Source organism: Nannospalax galili, unplaced genomic scaffold (assembly GCF_000622305.1).
Source record: "Nannospalax galili isolate Female #2095 unplaced genomic scaffold, S.galili_v1.0 scaffold14, whole genome shotgun sequence".
In the NCBI taxonomy this organism is placed as follows: domain Eukaryota; kingdom Metazoa; phylum Chordata; class Mammalia; order Rodentia; family Spalacidae; genus Nannospalax; species Nannospalax galili.
Window position 1 is genome coordinate 4,650,950 of NW_008336953.1, and position 18,253 is coordinate 4,669,202.

General features: G+C 38.6%; 1 protein-coding gene across 2 annotated transcripts in view; it reads left to right on the forward strand.

Moving 5' to 3' along the window:
• Window positions 1–18,253, forward strand: part of Gpr158 (G protein-coupled receptor 158) — a 444,454-nt gene that overhangs the window by 408,209 nt on the left and 17,992 nt on the right. For both annotated transcript variants that reach the window (XM_008831743.2, XM_029562921.1), the window contains one exon: window positions 3,297–3,535. In XM_008831743.2, coding sequence (XP_008829965.1) covers window positions 3,297–3,535 — 239 coding nt within the window. The remainder of the gene's footprint in view (window positions 1–3,296; window positions 3,536–18,253) is intronic.

Genomic DNA, 18,253 nt, shown 5'->3' on the forward strand with positions numbered 1-18,253 from the left:
ATGGAGGGGTGAATCTGGCTTAGGGAGTCCCGGCGTGCGGGCGGGCGCGGAGAGCTGCGCTATAGACTTACCCCAAGAGGCCTGAGGGTAGTAGTGCAGGCTAGGAGAGTTAGCAGGTGGTGCAGGCCCAGGGAAGCAGAGAGAGGTGAGGGCGGGGCCAGGACCAGAAGGGGTGCTCCTGGAGCCCAAGAATGGGACTGAGTTTCTCTGGGTGAGAAGGATCAGGAAGCAGTATTGGTTCCCCAGGTGTCTGGGGGCCCAAGACTAGGAATGGCGCAGGGCCCACACTAGGAGTATAGAATGGCGAGGCGGGGGATGGAAGGGGGAATGTCGCTTAGGGAGTCCCGGCGTGCGGGCGGGCGCGGAGAGCTGCGCTATAGACTTACCCCAAGAGGCCTGAGGATAGTAGTCTTAAAAAGTTATTTTTAAAAAATAAAAAAATAAAAATAAAAGCAGATATTCTAACAGTTCAAGGTATACTAACTTGATAAAATCTTGAGGAATGAAAGCAGAAAATACAGTTTTTATTTTCCATGATTAAATCACTATGTTTTCTATAAACTTTGGTTATACAGTAAAAACATTGCAATTCATAGCATAGTATAGTTTGTGAAGTAAGCAGAGGGGTGTACAGTGCAAAATGAGTGTATGGTGTGCAGCCATGAATTTGACTGAGCAATGCATCACGGGAGAACACAGCCACAAAGGCCTCAGATTTATTACACATTTGATTTTGAATTAATTTTTGGTTGCCGCATGCTCATAAATCTTTTACTCTTGTCAAACTTTTCACAGCCCCCACAGTGCCTCTATACTTGAGGGATCCCAACTTAACTGTTTAAGAAGCTGTATTTTAGAAAACAAAAATCAAATCTCATTTTCCCACTTTGCCTTGCATGACGCCCAGTTCATGGCTGTTAGTTACTTTTGTTCTTTAGAGTTAATTTCAGATATCTAATTAAGAGCAAAACTAGAATTTGGAATAATTTTCTCTTCTTCTGCCTTAGTTAAATTGTGGAAGACCAGTGAAACAGGCCAGGTTTGCCCTTTGGAAGTCATAGTCATTCCCAATTTAAAATTCTCCCAGATAGAACCAGAAGAAATTGTGTGTATTTAGTGACTGCAGATTTCTTCTATAAAAATAACATTGGAATTAGAAAAATGTTAATTTTTTGAAAAACTTCCATCACTTGCAGCATAGAGTTTTGAGCCTTTTCATCTGCAAATTACAATGGAAGACTTTTTAACTCAAAATAATTGGGATTCATGATTGGTCCACTTAATGATGAAGATGCTTTAAGCGGAGAGTAAATGTATAGATGCTGTAAACACAACACACAGAGGATCGTTCACCAGTCCTGTTGATGTGAAATCCCTTCTTTGACTCTAGGTCTGATATTTATCCTCTCCTTCATATGTCACCAAGTGCTCTCTATCTCCCACAGTGTTGTGGTAGCTTCACTGTGTTCACAATATTGTATTTTTTAAAAAATGAACATAAGAACCTAAAGTTCTTGTGGAAGTAATCTGAGTATACAATCTTTCCACATTTCTGTTTGCTGACTGCCACTGTATGTCAAATTTTCCTCACTTTCCCCCACGACAATAACATATTTTAGTGACTTTTAGAGTCAATCCAAAGTATTCCATATAGATTTTATAGAAATACATTTAATTTTTAAAGCTTTTAAAAAAAGTTTCTTTTAAATATTTATTGTTTTTATTTATGTGTATATGTGTGTGGCTACATGAGTTTATGTGAAGCACCTCTGTGCAGGCGTTCATGGAGGCCAGAGGGTAGCAGAGCACCTGAAACTGGAGTTACAGGTGATTGTGAGCTGCCTGATGTGGTGCTTCGAACAGAACACAGGTCCTCTGCAAGAACATTAAGCAGTCTTAACTGCTGAGCCATCTCTCCAGCCCCTTGAAATATGTATAGTTTTATGTCACAATCATATATAATCATTTAATTTTTAAAAATTTAATGTTTAATTTCATGTTTTAAAGAATAAGAGACTGCAGAGTGTGTATCCTTGGATAGGACTCTTTATATTGAACCTCACCCATGGCTCAGGGACCAGGCTGAAGAGGTCCCTTCAGGGTGAAGAGATTGTAAAAGCCAGGGCTGGTTCATGAACACAGGGAAGCAGATGCTTTCAGGCCACTGGAAGTTTGCACATGTGAACTTTTGACAGTAGTGGCATCCAGCACAGGACCCATGTCAACTCAATTAAACAAGGGTCCAGAGGGAAGAAGAGAAATGGGTGGTGGGTCATCCCTAGACTGAGAGCCACTGAGACTGATTGATGCTGGGTGCAGGAAAGTGTGCCTTACATATAATCTCTAGATGGGCTGACCTAGACTCTGGTGGAAGAATTTACACTGAAGGACATCTGGGTACAAATGCTTGACTGGATAGGACTTAACATGTATGGCGAAATACATGAGGTCCAGTAGGGGCGTGGGGGGCATGGATGGGTGGAGAGGGTCTAAATTTGATTAAGAACTGTGGTATCAAATTACAAAAGCTCGATAATTTTTTAAAAAATCATCTTAGAACATTCTAGAGGTTAAAGTGATGAGTGTGTGGATGCTTACAGTCGGACTGTATCTTTATCTTCCCACAGCAGCTGGGTAGAATAGTTCTGAAATCATTTAATCCAGTAGTCCTCAGTCTTTGCTATTTGAGTCACCTACACAGAAAAAAATTCCATTAACAACAAACTTGCATTTTGAAATGACTTTACTCACTTGACCTAACGTTTAAATATCTCATTCTCATAGTTCCTAAGTTTATAATAGTCCATTATTTTGGAAACGTGATAAAATGACTATTTGAAAGAAAAATGATTTTGGTAACATTCCATTATAGAAATGAGCAACTGACTTAATGAAGATTTTGCCTTAGTATAATATTAGAAAATCCAACTACTTACATTCAGAACTATTTTTGATCACCTAAAAACCCCATTCAGCTAAGCAATGCTGACCCACAGATCTTTCTGAAATATTGTGAATTTCTGTTGAAATATTATGACATGCTTAAAGGAACTTCATCATCATAGAAATTAATCTATGGACCAATGGCCTATGATACAAGATATTTAGTTTGCTATTAGAAGTTAAAGTAAAATGAAATTTAAAATATGAACAATAGTGTTTTTGGTGTTTTGTGTTGAAACTGCACAATTGGATTTTAGTGGGGTTTAAATCTCACTTAGAGAATTAACATCTTTTAGAAGATTTCCTTTCTACTGGTAAATTTACCTTCACATTTTGATCTTCTCCATTTCCAGGGTTTTGAAGGTGTTTCTTTCACGAACAGCACAAAGAATTCCATACATGACTGGTGGTCGGGTGATGAGGATGCTGGCCGTGATACTCTTGGTAGTGTTTTGGTTTCTCGTTGGCTGGACTTCTTCTGTATGCCAGAACTTGGAGAGGGAGATTTTACTTGTTGGCCAGGGGCAAACATCTGATCACCTCACCTTCAACATGTGCCTCATTGACCGCTGGGATTACATGACAGCCGTTGGTATGTGGCCTCATGCTTGACGTGATCATCTTGTACTTTCTTTAAGTAGCATTAAAATTGGTTTCATAAGTAAAAACTTGCCAAATCTACTCATTATGTTTAAGAATTTTGCTTAATATGATTTTGGTAAAAACAGCGTCATGAAACTGATAATGACAATATGGAATTAAAACAAAATGACCAATCTTTTTCAAAGATATGCCACTTTATTTGAAAAATGCAACTCAGTAAACCAGATTGGAGAAATTGCCAAGAATAAAGGCAACTTCTGTGTCCTAAGAAATTTGCCTCTGTTTCATTAACAGTGGTTATCTTGATTTATGTCTTCAAATGGGTAGAAACAAGAAACACATTGGTACTTTTCTGTACAGAAGGTCTTATTATATTAATCAAACTTCTTTCTTGGTGAAGAATTGCCTGTCTAAAATTTATGATTATTTTATCTTTCCTACACTTGTCTCTAAAGAAAACTTATCAGAAGTTCTCTGGGAGTCCAACATTGAAATGTCAAAGCCATACTCCTTGAGAGAGTAAATGTTATGTGGCAGAGGAACGGGGCGACCAGAAGAACCACACCATGATGTCTGCCAAGAGCACAGATTACTCTCCTGCCCCCCATCTCAACTTTTGAAAAATAGAGAAGGAAAATCCACAGGAAAAATTTAACAATTGGCTATTTTAAACTAAGTCTCCAAAGATACAAAAAAAGTGAAGAACGGAAGAAATCCTTTATTATTTTGTTGTATTTCCCCATTCATAAGCCAAACCAATAAACCTTATTTTGACGGACAGGTGTAAAAAATAAAAACAGGAGTTCAGGTCCCATTTTCTGCCCCCTCCACATGACCAATGATTGGATGAATATTTATATCTGGATTTCTAGATTTTTTTTTTGTTAGAAACTAACAAGACATCTCTTTATTAGTTTACAATTCAAATAAAGAACTTTCTCCTAGGCAAGATATTTCAGGACACCTAAAGCCCTGCCTGATACTGTAATTATGAAACAATGTGACTATGGGACTAACATAGTGAGAATATATAAAACGTATCATATTCTGGGTAATTTAGCTTTCAGAAAATAAGTAAAATGATAAGGTAGAAAAATGTTCTAAGTTTGAATTTAGTGTCCATATGAGAATAAAGACATTGCATAATTATAAAATTCCTACTCAAAAATGTTTAAAGTTGTATTGGATGCTTTCTCAAAGTAACCAAAATGGGGAAAGTTGTTTCCTTATATTATTATGAAAAGACTGATATATTTCTGTTTTACCAAGAAAAAAAATACATAGAATATAAAAGATGCAGCAAGCAGGCAGGATGACTCCTTGTGTTTTTTTGTATTCTTTGTAGGCTAATGACATTCTAGAAGTTTATTTTGTACTCTGAAGAATATGTGTATATATATTCATAAATTGAAATATATGATTGACAATAATTGCAATCTGTTTTATAAATTTAATTGAATAGTGAAAATTAGATAGAACCAGTAAAATTCACTAAATATCTACCTATAATTTCTCTAAAGCTGTACTGAACACAGTGAATTTTGGGGAGACACAAAATCTGTAAAAGTTTTATGGCATTCATCAAGTGCTTTCTGTTAGTTAACATAACAGAAATAAGAATTGGGTCTGGAGAGATGGCTAAGCGGTTAACAGCATTGGTTGCTCTTGCAGAGGTCTAAGGTTCAATTCCCAGCACCCATGTGGCAGCTAACAACGGTCCATAACTCCTCTCCATCCCTCTTCTGACATCCACAGGCATTGCATGACTCGGGTGCACTTACACACATGCAGGCAATACATTCATATACATAAAAATAAAAATAATAAATAAAATATTAAAAAAGAAATAAGAATTGTTATAAATATTAAAGTGCAAAATAAGACAAGATCTTGGTACCATAGTTCTTCAAATTAGGAAGACAAAACAAACTTGGGCCAGATATGGTTTGAAGACTTAACAGCTGGGTAGATTAAGTCATTAGTTTACTCTTAGAAATTTGCATAATGTCCCCTGACACTATGAGAGCTAGTCTTCAGGGAGGAGGCTTCCGGGTCATTTTCAGATCAATTTCCCCAAGCCTTATGTCTGAAGTATGTTGTATCTTCAGCAATTGAGTCTTAAATTCAAGTTCTGGAAGGCAATCAAGGGCTGTGGCAATATCCTGTATAATATTGGGAATGTCGTGGATTACCCTGCCCAACAACTCAATGGGAGGTTTCTCCTGCCCCACACTGTAATTTTGTTATATAGTCATCAGATATACACATGTACTCACATTTGTATTATATGTATATTTTCCAATAGGCTTATTAAATACTATTATTTCTCTTTGTTTTTCACACCACTTAAGTATTATTTATCATGCTTTCCTCTCTCTGCCTCTGTATAGCCCTCCATCCTCCCCAGTTAAAGTACCCTCTATTTTCCCCATTTCCTATTTGATAACTCCTGTTTCCTACCATCCTTCTCTTTTGAGCTTCTTCTTCCCTTTTCTTCCTCGGTTACTTCCCATTTTCCTGGCGCCTGTGGTTATATCAGAATATATAGTCATTTCTGAGGATTTGGAGCTAGGGTCCATATATGAGAAAGGAAAAATGCTTTGCTTGTTTTTCTGAGTGTATGTTATCTCACTTAGTGTAAGTTTCTATTTCATTCCATTTACCTGCAAATTTCATGATTTTATTTTTCTTTACTGCTGAGTAGAACTTCAGAGTGTTAAATGTAACACATTTTCACCATCACTCATTGGTTCAGGAACATTTAGGTTGTTTCTAAGTCTTGTGAAAAGAGTAGAACAAACATGGATGCAGTAGGCTTTTGAGTCCTTTGGGTATAATGCCGAGGAGTGGTCTAGCTGGGTCATATGGGAGATCTATTTTTAGTTTGTCCAGACTTCTCCATACTGATTCCACAGTGACAACACCAGCTTGCAATGCCACCAGCAGTGAATAAGTATTCTCCTTACCCCAAATCCTCAATAGCATTTGCTGTCATTTGTTTTCTTAATCTTATCATTCTGTTGGGGGTAAGATGAAATCTTAAAGCATTTTTAATTTTCATTTCATTTTCATATTTACTAAAGATGTTGAACACTAAGTTATTTTTAGTCATTTTTATTTCTTCTTTTGAGAATTCCCTGTTCAGATTTCAGCTTATTTTTTTTCTTTCCACAGCATCTTGGGTACAGTTATTCCATTCTTCAGCCCTTCATATTGTTTTAAGTATTCTCTGTAGGGCTAGTTTGGTGGAAATGAATTCTTTTAGCCTATTATATATTGTTAGTCTTTTCTTTTTCCTCCAACTATGATAGTTTTGCTGGGTAAAGAAGTCTGGATTGGGGGCTGGAGAGATGACTCAGCAGTTAAGAGCACTGGCTGCTCTGGCAGTGAACCTGAGTTAGCCCCATGGCAGCTAACAACCGTGCTTAACTCCAGTCCCAGGAGAATCCTATACCCTGTCCCTACTTCCATGGGCATTGCACAACATGGATGCAGCTACATACATGCAGTCAATACACTCATACACAAAAAATAAAAATAATAAATAAAATATTTTCTTTAAAAAAAGAGGACTAGATTGGCATCTATGGTTATTCACAACTCAGAATACATTGCTCCAGATTCTTCTTGCTTTTAAAGTTTACATTGAATGTCATCCATTATTCTGATGGGTATTCCTTGCTAGGTAACTTGTTTTACTCTTGAAGCTTTCAATACCCTCTCTTTATTCTGTGTATCTAGTGTTTTTGGTATTACATGCCATGGGGAGTTTCTTTTCTGGTCCTACTTGGTGTTCTATGTGCTTCTTTTATCTGTTAAGGGTATGTCTTTCGTTAATTTGAGGAAGTTTTCTTCTATAATCCTATTGAATATCTAGTCAATGCTGTTGACTTGAGATTCTTCTCCTTCCTCTGTGCCTATAATTCTTAGATGTTTATCTTTCAATGGTTTTCCACATTTCCTGCAATACTCTATGCCAATATTTTTAAAAAATTTTTTATATTGTTTGCTTGAGTGGTCTAATTTTCCAACTTTATCAAGTCTTGATATTCTGTTTTCTATTTAATTCATTCTGCTGGTAAGCTTTCATCCATCTTTTCTAATTGGCTTATTGAGTTTTCAATTCCATCTCCACCTCAGCTTGGTGTTTTTTCAATATTTTTATCTCTTTCATGAATTTGCATTTCAAATCCTGAATTGTCTTTGTCATTCATTCAGCACTGTATTTGTATTTTTTTTTTTTGAACTTCAGTTGGGAGTTTATTCTTGTGCTCTTTATTTCCTTGTGTTGTTTGTGTGTTCTTTAAAGTCCTTCAATTCCTTGATCATGTTTGTGATTGTTCTCTGTGAAGTTCTGTGTCCTGGGGTTCCCCTGGGTAATTCTCACTACAGAATACTTCTATAGGACTGGTGGGATTTGGTGGGAACCTCTTGTCTTGATTTTTCATATCATGTGTTGTTACCTGGGCAAATAGACTTGTTGTTGTTGTTGTTGTTGTTGTTGTTGTTGTCTCTGCTGTGAAATTCTAGCCTGCCTTTGCTGAGTAAAAATTTGGCTCTGTTTTTATTACTGTCATAGCCTGGCTGATTTCTGACCAGGTATGAGCAGACAGCTGGTCTGAGCTTCAGCTTCCCAGTCTGTTCCGGTATGCTAGGTGGGCTATCACTACTAGAATGGTGAGTGTGGAGGTTGGGAAGGAGACCCTGTCTCAAAAACTAAACAAAAAATAAAATGTACCAAACTCGGGGACGTATGTGTTGGAATAATTACAAGGGAGAGCGATTTATAGCAGTGGTGCTCGAGTTCATCAGGTAGCACCTGGGGAGCTTGTTAGAAGTATGCCGATCTCCTCGCTCAGCACGGTGGACTCTGAGGTCCAGTGGTTCATGCTTAATAAGACTCCACATGAATCTGGTGTTATACCATTCATAACCATGGACTCTGAGGGTACAATCAGATGGACAACTGGACCATGGTAACTAATCTCTGATTATTCTACAACAATCCTCAGAACCATAAAACATTCTTCCTGATGGACATTTCCAGTTTGATTTATTTCTTATCTCCTGCCTGCAAGCTATCTATCCTCCACGTTCTCTTAAAAAATAAATAAATGCTATCAAGTAGAAGAGTCTTAACGTTTATAGAGTCCATCTATAAATCTCCTATATCCACACTCATTTTGGTTTTGTCTCCCACACATTATATTAGCAGGTGTCTTGACATGAGCCACAACCAACCAGCACTTCACCTCATTCCCAGTAGCCTCCCTTACTTTGTAAGACCTTTCTGTCATCTGAAAATCCCCTACCTTCCAAATCTCTCATCAAGAATTCCATTTCGATTTCAATCTTCCTAACTCACTTGTGACTCTCTACAATAGCTGCTTAATATAATAGACTGTTTCTAGTATACACTCATGTCCATATAATAACATCTTGGTTAATAAAGTTTGTCTCTACAATGGTAGCCCCATAAATTTATAAGGAAATAAACAATCCCTATCATGTAGTGATGTCTTAGCCAATGTAACACCACATTAGGGTCAGCATGTTTGGTATTGAACGAACCTACTGCCCTGCCGCTTGCATGAAAGTACAACACATATAATGCATAATACCTTATAACACCAGTAAACGACTGTATTGCAGGTTTTCAGATTTACTATATTACACTGCCCATCATTCTTTTCGAGTGCACTCCTGTCTGAAAAGATTTCTGTAAAACATCACGCTGTGTCACGTGGGAAACAGCAGATGCATCTCATTCCCATTGAGTCATCCATGCTGAATGGCTAACCCACACTGGCTAGGCATGTGTGAATACACTTTGTGATGGTCACACAATGACTAAATTGCTGAACAACACATTTTCAGACCACATCCCCTTTATTAAGCAACACAGGACAGCTGCTGCTGTGTTCCGCCTTCCTCTGAGGGAAAGCTCCCCAGGTAGCAAATTTATCCCCAGCAAGGATGGGACTGTGAAAAACAATAGATTATTTTATCAATTTTGAGTGATTTGGGGAAGGGCAAGGAAGACTGAGTCCAACCCCTGGTCCTGAGATAGGTCACACCAACACTCGCACAGACCGAAACACTTCAGGGAATGCAGGCAGCTCCTATCACCAGGTAAAGGAACTAGAGAGATTAAGGGAACATGCTGATGATGGAGGCAGGTGAGTTTGGGTGTTTAAGAATGTGACTGTGGAAACAGGAGAAGCAGGAGTCCATCCAGTGTGCCCAAGTGCTAGGTAATAACAGGCTGCCTTAGCAGACCACCAGTGGTAAGGGGAGATAAACTTAGAGCCAATGATACCTTAGTTTCTTCTAATCATCATTTTTGACCTATAAACTACTGGTAGACCTTAGAGATGCTTTTCCACAGCTACACTATTCTCTACAAAAACAAAAAATAAATGAGAACAATGATTTAACATATTCGAAAATAGGGCTGTCAAAAACTGTGCATTTTCTGAGACATGGAATTACTGTGGTTTTTCATACTGCCCTACATCAATTTTCATTTACTTTTCTTTCAACATTAAGCATTTACATAATCAGCATCTAACCTCTCTTAATGTTTCTAATGCTTAGCATGCATTTCTTTTCAATTCTCTGTATATATATTTCTGTAAGCATTTTTATGGTTAGATTTTTTTATTCAGAATATTATTGAGTCAGCTTACAAGCCAGTACTGAATGTTAAATATTTTCTGGTTGCTGTTTGAAAAACAATTTAATGTCAAGGAGGGTCTTTGGAGAAGAGGATGGGTTGTGGGAAATTTTTTGTCAAGAGGTTGTATGTACTTAAATTGATACCAAGAGTCAATTAGTGGATCAGCTTTAGCTGACAAAAACAAGATAAAATTTAATGCAAAAAAAGAGATCATACTTGTTTTTTCAGAGTTTTCATTGGAAATATGTGTCATTAATTTAAAGAAAAAAGCTCGCCCCTCTTTTGTTAAGGAGCAGGACTGTCCCGCAATGTTCAGGCTGCTGGTTCTTCTGCTGTGAGAGGCCCAGGTGCAGAGAAGTTTGCAAAGATTATGAATCTCTGTGAGTCTTGGTTATTTTCTTCCAAGACATGCTTTTAAATGGGGAAGGAGAAGAAAAACGACCTTCAAAATTCCATTGTCATTCACGTTCTGTTTATATCTTTCAAAAGTCATTGTCTTGTATTGAAACTTACAAGATTAAGGGAAAAGAAATAAGGTGTAAACACTGCACCTGCAGAAGACAGATGTGGGTAGAGGGAGATGCTATCCAGGGTCAGGAGTCAGTTCTTTTCAGACAGGATTTTATTCACCTGGCACAAAGGGAAATATAAAATGTTCATATTCCAAAATATTTCTGGAGCAAACTGTAATTCCTTTAAGCTTTGATACCTCTGAGAATTATGTCTATAAAAATATAATTCTTAAGTGCTTGCACTACTTATTGTATTACTCATCACTTTGAACTTTTGAATACATTTTCTGTACATTATTAGAAGGAAAGGAAAGCATCCAACTTCCCACCTTTCCCCCACTGATAGCTACAGATAGTTGCTGGATCTTTCGCACTCTAGCCCTGACACTCAGCAAACCATCTGCCGTTTATGGACTCCTCATAGATATTTGCTGAGGAACAAAGAATGGGCACAGCTGTCTTTTTCTCATCATATTTTATGTGACCAGAATTAGATCAGGAGGAGGAAAGTTGTTAAAGCTAAAAATCTAGACATTACACAATTGTTCTCAATTTCATTTTAAGTATGAACCAGAATGTTCAAATTTTAGAACACATTTTAAGGTTTTGGACTAAACTGGCAAGCCCCAGCATTTTGCTTTGCTTTACCTGGTTTTGCTTTTTGATTGCGCCAGGTTCTCATGGAGCCCAGGCTAGCTCTGAACTTGCTACATAGCTGAGGCCGGTCTTGAATTCCTGATCTTCCTAACTCTACCTCCCTAGTGCTGGTGTTACATGCATGTGCCACCACAGCTGACAGCCCCGTCATAGGTTCACATCTGATTTCCTCAATAGTTTATCCAAATAATAGGCTGGAGCAAATTTGGTGTGGCAAATAAAAGGTATCATCTTAAAAATCATTAAATAACATAATCATAAATAATGAAGATGCATAAAATTATTTGATTTGATGAAATTTAAATGCTTTCACTATCCCAAAGAGCTATAAGGAGTTTGAAATTGGGACATAGTTTCCTTCTAAATTAATAGGGAAAAAACAGATAAATATCCCATTATGTTAATTTTGAGAAACATTACTAGTAAATTCCATGTTTTTTTTCTGACTATATCTGCTCTAATTCATAAATTGGAAGTTAGTTGTCTGAGATCAGGGTTTTCACAATACCATTAATATTTGCTATATCAAGAACTCAAGATTCTATTCCATGAATTTCCTATCCACTTGATAAAAATTGAGAAGTGAGCTGTGTTGACTTTTCAGGTCTGAATTAAACTTTGATTTCACTCTGACCTGTCAGTCTCCATACTTAGGTTTAGATCCTAGGCCAGGTCCTTCATTAGACAGAGCATCCGAACCTGTAATACCTGCATGGCTGAGGTGGGGATCCGACTCACTTTGTGCTTTGGGATATTTAGTTTGTTTAGTTCATCTCTGACCACACATTTAGAACACATGTTGACTGTGTGGAACAGTTCCAGTTTTACAGTAAGAAAAATTAGAGTAAGTACTCTTGTTCTCACATATAATAGACAAGAAGATAGCAAACAAGTACCACGTAATAGGTGGTACTGCCAAGGACGTTTGTGACTCCCATCCATGATTAGATGCACACATCAGACTTCGGTGCAGACTTGGGTAAACACTGAGCTGCTCCCTTCGTTTCTTCCTGAATTTAGGGGATTCTAGTCTGATGTGGTACCAGGCAATATAACTGAGAAGGAAGCCGGTTTTCTGCCTTCTTCCATCCAGTACCAGAGCACACATGAAGAGCTTTATGCAGCCTTCCCTGTCTCTTCTGTTATCTTCTCGATCCCCCTTTCTGGACCACTGACATGGCTCTTTGCAGCAGCATTCATGAGCTACTAACTATCCTCAGACAAGGGCCCTTTATTAATTAAGTCCACCAATGCCTAAGCTATGTCCTGGCCCTGGACATTCCTTGCTATGTATTTTATTCACCAAGTTTAAAAGATATCAGGGGACCTGGGGTATGGCTCATTCCATAAAATGTTTGCTGTGCAAACCTAAGAACCTGAGTTCAGATTCCCCCACACCCACGTAAAAAGCTGGGCACTGCGGTCCGTGCATGGTAGGCAGAAACAGAAGAATCCCTAGAAGTTGCTGGTCAGCCAGTCTAGCAGAATCAGTGAGTTCGGGTTCAACATGAGACCCTTTTTTAAAAAACACCAACATGATTGCTTTTGATTGACAAAGACACCCAGTGGTGACCTCTGGCCTCCACCCCCCCCACCACATGTGCACATATATACACACACAAAGACATTGAGAAAAAGCTAAGCCATAAATAAACAAAGACAGTAGGACTGGATCCCCATTCCATTTTGGAAATTTAAAGTCTATGCTTTCCATGAATTCTGACACTAATCAGCCCACTGTTCAAAATTTCTAGTCAGTTCTAGATTCCACAGGGAACATTCTCGTTGCACAAAGCATAATCTTTACTTTCTTCGCCCTGCCCTTGGTTGCTTGTGTTTTGTTTTCCTCCTTCCTGGTATAATTTTTAAAAATTTTATGAGTGTTATGCCTGCATGTATGTGAGTGCACCCATGTCCTGCAGTGTCTACAGAGGTCGGCATCAGAGCCCCTGGAACTGGAGTTAAGAATGGTTGTTAGGCACCACGGGTGCTAGGATCCGAACCCGAGTCCTCTGCAAGAACAGCCAGTGCTCTTAACCCCTGAGCTGTCTCTCCAGCCCCCAGTATAATATTTTAAAACATGCACTTTGATCTCTAATTTAGTCATATGCCAATGTTTAGAAGGAACTGAGAGACTACAATAACTCTCTTATTGTGCTATATAGGGAAATTCTAAGATGGCATTTGTTTCTAAGGATTTAAACAATTATCCTAGATTAGGTGACAGGTAAGACGTGAAACAAGAATCGATTGATCAGCATCAAGGAAAGAAGGCTAGACTTCTTCTTCATCTGATTCAGAACAATGCTCCTGACTTAGGTAATGTACATACACTTTGATTTTTACATAGCATACACCTTAATCCATGTTACATTGCATGTCCCCATTGTAAAAATGTATTTTCCATTTTCATACAAAGGAGAAAAGCTTGTTCTACTTTAGACTCCTTCCCTGGAAACCAAAGCTACCCTTTCAAGGGCTGCCTATGTGCTTTAGAACAATTTAAGAAGTGCAGGTTGTACTTTTATTTATCAACTCTTCCGAAAACTACTCTACTTCTTTAAGTAGTAGTCAAGGACATAGAATCAAGAGCACAGAGAGACAAAATGTATTAGTGCCTTAATTTAGAAGTTAAATAAATTTTGTCACAGGGCTGGGGAGATGGCTCCATTGGTAAAGTGCTTGCTGTGAAAGCCTGAGGCCTGAGTTTTACTTCCAGAAACCACATAAAAAGCCAGGCCTGATAGTGCTGCAGTTGGCACGTTGGTTGTCTATCTAGGGTTGATCCTGGGCTCATTCTTTCACCCAATTAAATAATTAAAAGGCAAAAAAATCTCAGAGCAGCAGAGAACAAGAAGCAGCAAGCAGATAAGAGAGCGAAACAGCGAGGTCACCTTATGGCCTCTTAGTGCAGTTGTGGTGCCACATGACTATCCATATTGGTATGGCTGGCAAAATGTCTCGTTAGTGCTGGTGTCATAGCCGCGTGGCTTGTTAGTGGTCGTATGGTTATCTATGTGACCTGCTGGTGTTGGTGTGGCTAGCATATCATTCCTCCTTATTCCCATCAAATCTTGGACTCAGTCTTGACACTAGTGTTCTGCATCAGCCTCTAGCTTTCCAGGAGTCACAGCTCTAGGTACTATTTTCTCCAGCATAGTTAATGTACAGCGCCCGTTCAGCACCGTGCCTAGCACATACAACAGACGGACCTGTGAAATCACATCAATGGAGGGCACAAAACGTCCTATGGAGTAGAACTCTGATTACTACATCTGTTCAACTCTAGTGAACATATCAGTTGTTTAAAATGCAGCCAATTACTGATGGATACAAGTATCTTTATGGGCTCTGTGTATTTCTCTCTTAGTAATAGAACAAGAGAAAACCTAGGCCAGGGATGTAATCTAGAGAGCAGTGGCCACAGTTGAGAGCCATAAGCCCTGCACTGCTGCTCACAGAATGAGTGCAAGGAGACGGAGCAAGGCCCGTGCAGGCAAGTCCACAGCCCAACTCTGCTAGGCTCACTGCCCCCTGCTTCCCAGAGTGCTGAGAGGGGCAGCCACACCAGCCTCCTTTGTGCTAGCTGAACTGTTCTGCACCCTGCACCTGCTTCTGGATGCTTCTCTCTACCAAAGCTTAATAAACCCAGGTCCAGGTCCCCAGTGTAACAGCAACTCACCAAGCACTACAGTCCTGACACACACACACACACACACACACACACACACACACACACACACACACACACACACACATGCAGGAGTTCTCCCTCCCTGCAAGGTCACATGCAGTCATTTCTAACTTTATAATTGTGTTAGAGCAGTCACTTTCATTCTTTCATCTATGTAACCTTCAATTTTAACTCAGAATGCAGGCGAGCTGCCAAAATGTAAGCTTCTTGAAACCCAGAGTGCTGCAAATTCAGATACTCACAAGAATTGCTTTTGCCTTTCCATATGTGTTTGTGTAGTGTGCAAGAGTTGTATGGTTCACACAAGTGTGTTCAGGTGCATGTGCATCTGTGTGGAGGCCCAGGGCTGATGTCCACTGAGACAGAATTTCTCAATTGAACCCAGAGCTGGTCTATACTATCTGTCTTGCTCCTGGGGTAGGGATCCCCCATTTCTACGTTCCTTCTCAGGCTGGAATTACAGCCTAGTCTCCGCTCAGACGCAGCATCTAGATGAGTTCTGAGGATCCTGCTCTCTTGCTTGTGAGGCAAATACTTTGAGCACAGAGCCATCTCCCCAGCCCTAATATCAAGATTTACTGTTATTGTTTCATCTGACTCTGAATGATAACCTCTGAGCTGTCCACTCTGGGTTCATCCTGGCGGAGTTATTCATTGGTGTTTACTACTTTGATCATGAGTTATTCTAAGTGGACAGAATTTAGGGGAGAAAAAAAAAAAACAAAGAGAGAGAGCATTAAAAGAAACATGAGAAAAAACTAGATGTTTTCATTAATTATGTATTTATTTCTGTTATTTAAAAAGATTTGATGTGGCCAACAGGGGTAGCTTATTGTTAACACAAAGTGCTTGGCTAAGCGGGCACCACAGTTTGAGCAGTGCATACACTTTGAAGCTGTTCTCCTCTTAACCCCAGTGGGTGGTCTCAGATCACAGAGCGGGCACATCTTTAGGGTCACAGAACTGATACTAATTTTCATCTTCTCTTTCCCTAGTCTTTTGAAAAACACTTGGAATTTATTTTCATTACGGTTTATTAAGTTTTAAAGGACCATGGTACTTTCATTTATTTTGTTATGCCTTATATATTCAAAATAAAACACCTCAGCTTTCTAAAAGTCATATTTGGGTCTTTAAATATAAAGGAAATTCCCTTTTTAACTACACTCTTGCCTCTTGTTGAGATCATTTAACATGAGAAATTATTTTCGAAGGAAGCTCAACACATACTTCAACTCCCACGTAACAACACTGCAAACTTTGTTAGCATCTGCATATTTTCTTTACTAATTGTAGTGTTAGTCTGAAGTTAATTATATGAAACTGATTTTTTTCCTGAGCACAACTTTTATATACCACATTCAGTTTAATTGGTACTTTGAATAATAAATTGTTTTTCAGTGAGAGCATATTGTTTGATATTGCTAATGAAATGATTTTAATGTTCATCTGAGCTATTATAAGGAAACTTATTTTATCTTATGTTTTAAATATAATTATCCCTTGTAGCATACTAATTAAACCACCTTTAAAATTCTCAGTATAGTAGTAAATGTAAAAACACTGCCGTGAATGGCAGCCAATTCTCCTTTTATAAAACTGCTACTTGTGAATTCTCCAGCTACGGCAGAGGGTTTCTTGTGCTTCTCTTGATTAAATAAATATTTTTGCTTCTAACATCTTTGGTGCTTTGCACGGTTCTACAAATGTGGTATGTGTTGATAGAGGTTACCACTTTTAGTAATGATGCCAATGTAGTTTCCCAGACTACTCACAGACATGTTAAAGAAAAAGGGGCGCAAAATAAAACGTAACTGAGATTACCTAAGCAAAGAAGATTCATGAATCAGGAGGTGTCAGAAAGGAGGTGTTCCCTGGAGGAGTTAGAACATGGAAGTTTATAGGCAGAACACAGAAGCAAGTAAAAAAAACAAAACTACTTAAATGTTATAGCTGACTACCCACCTTCTTTGGGGATGGTCTAAAGGGAAGCACTGTGTCACAGTTCAATCAGCTAGCGGGCTGACTAGAGCTAGATTAAAAGTTAGTCGTTTGTAAGAATGCCTCTAAGTTTCTGTTGTTTCTGCTAGGGTGCCTAAGCATTCTGGGTAGAACAATGACCCCAGGCTAGACCTGCTTAATTGGTTTTAATGGGACCTGTAGTGTTAGCCAGAGTGGCAAGGTAACAGAACATTAAATCTCCAATAAAGCTGATACCATTTCAACCAGTGCTATTGAATCTCATCTGTGTGGTCTCCGCACTGCTCCTATCACTTGAGGTGATAAAAGAAACAACAAAAATTGAAAGACTCACATCTCAGTCTAGCCTGGTGGTGCAGGCATGTAATTCTAGCTACTTGGGAATCTGAGGCAAGACGACTGTAAGTTTAAGGCATGCTTGAGTTACATAGGGCGTTCAACGCCAGCCTGGGCAACTCAGTGGGACTCTATAAAAACAGAAAAAGTAAAAAGAGGGTCAGAGCTGTATCTCTGTGGTGGAGTGCTATTCTGACATATATAAAGCTTCAGGGCATATCCCCAGTACAGAAAGAAAAAAGATGCAGTTCTTGCTCTGAAGTAAGTCTTGGCTACTTGGGGAGGCTGTGGAAGGAAGTTGATAGAAAATGGCCATGAACAGTTGTAGCCTATTTATGCATGGTGTGACACTGTTCTCTATATTAAAATATAAAATGTTAATAGAAAGCAAATTTAGCATAGGCTAGAATAATTTCAAGAAGCTTTATGATAAAGATGGACTTGAACTGGACATTTTTTAAGCGGTTAAGATTTGGAAGTGGAAGAGTAAGTGACTGTGGAGAGCTCAGTCCCAAATGAGACATCTATGCACAACCCATAAGTCTCAAGTGGTCTGCCCTAAACACATGTACATGTGAACAACACAAATTGGTCTCAAGGTGTGTGTGTGTGTGTGTGTGTCTACAATAATTAAAGAAGAGATCATTACTTCAACAGAGCTCATGGGAAGAGGTAGAGGAGGAGAGAAAAGGTGGAAATACAGTGTAATTTTGTTTGTGATTCTCAAATATTTTAAATTAAAACTAAAGAAAAAGTATGGGGAAGTGGAAAATTTTCAGTGGCAGCTAAAATGTGAATGAAGACTCAGACACAAGACCAATCTTTTTGTTGCTGTTTACCATTTATTTA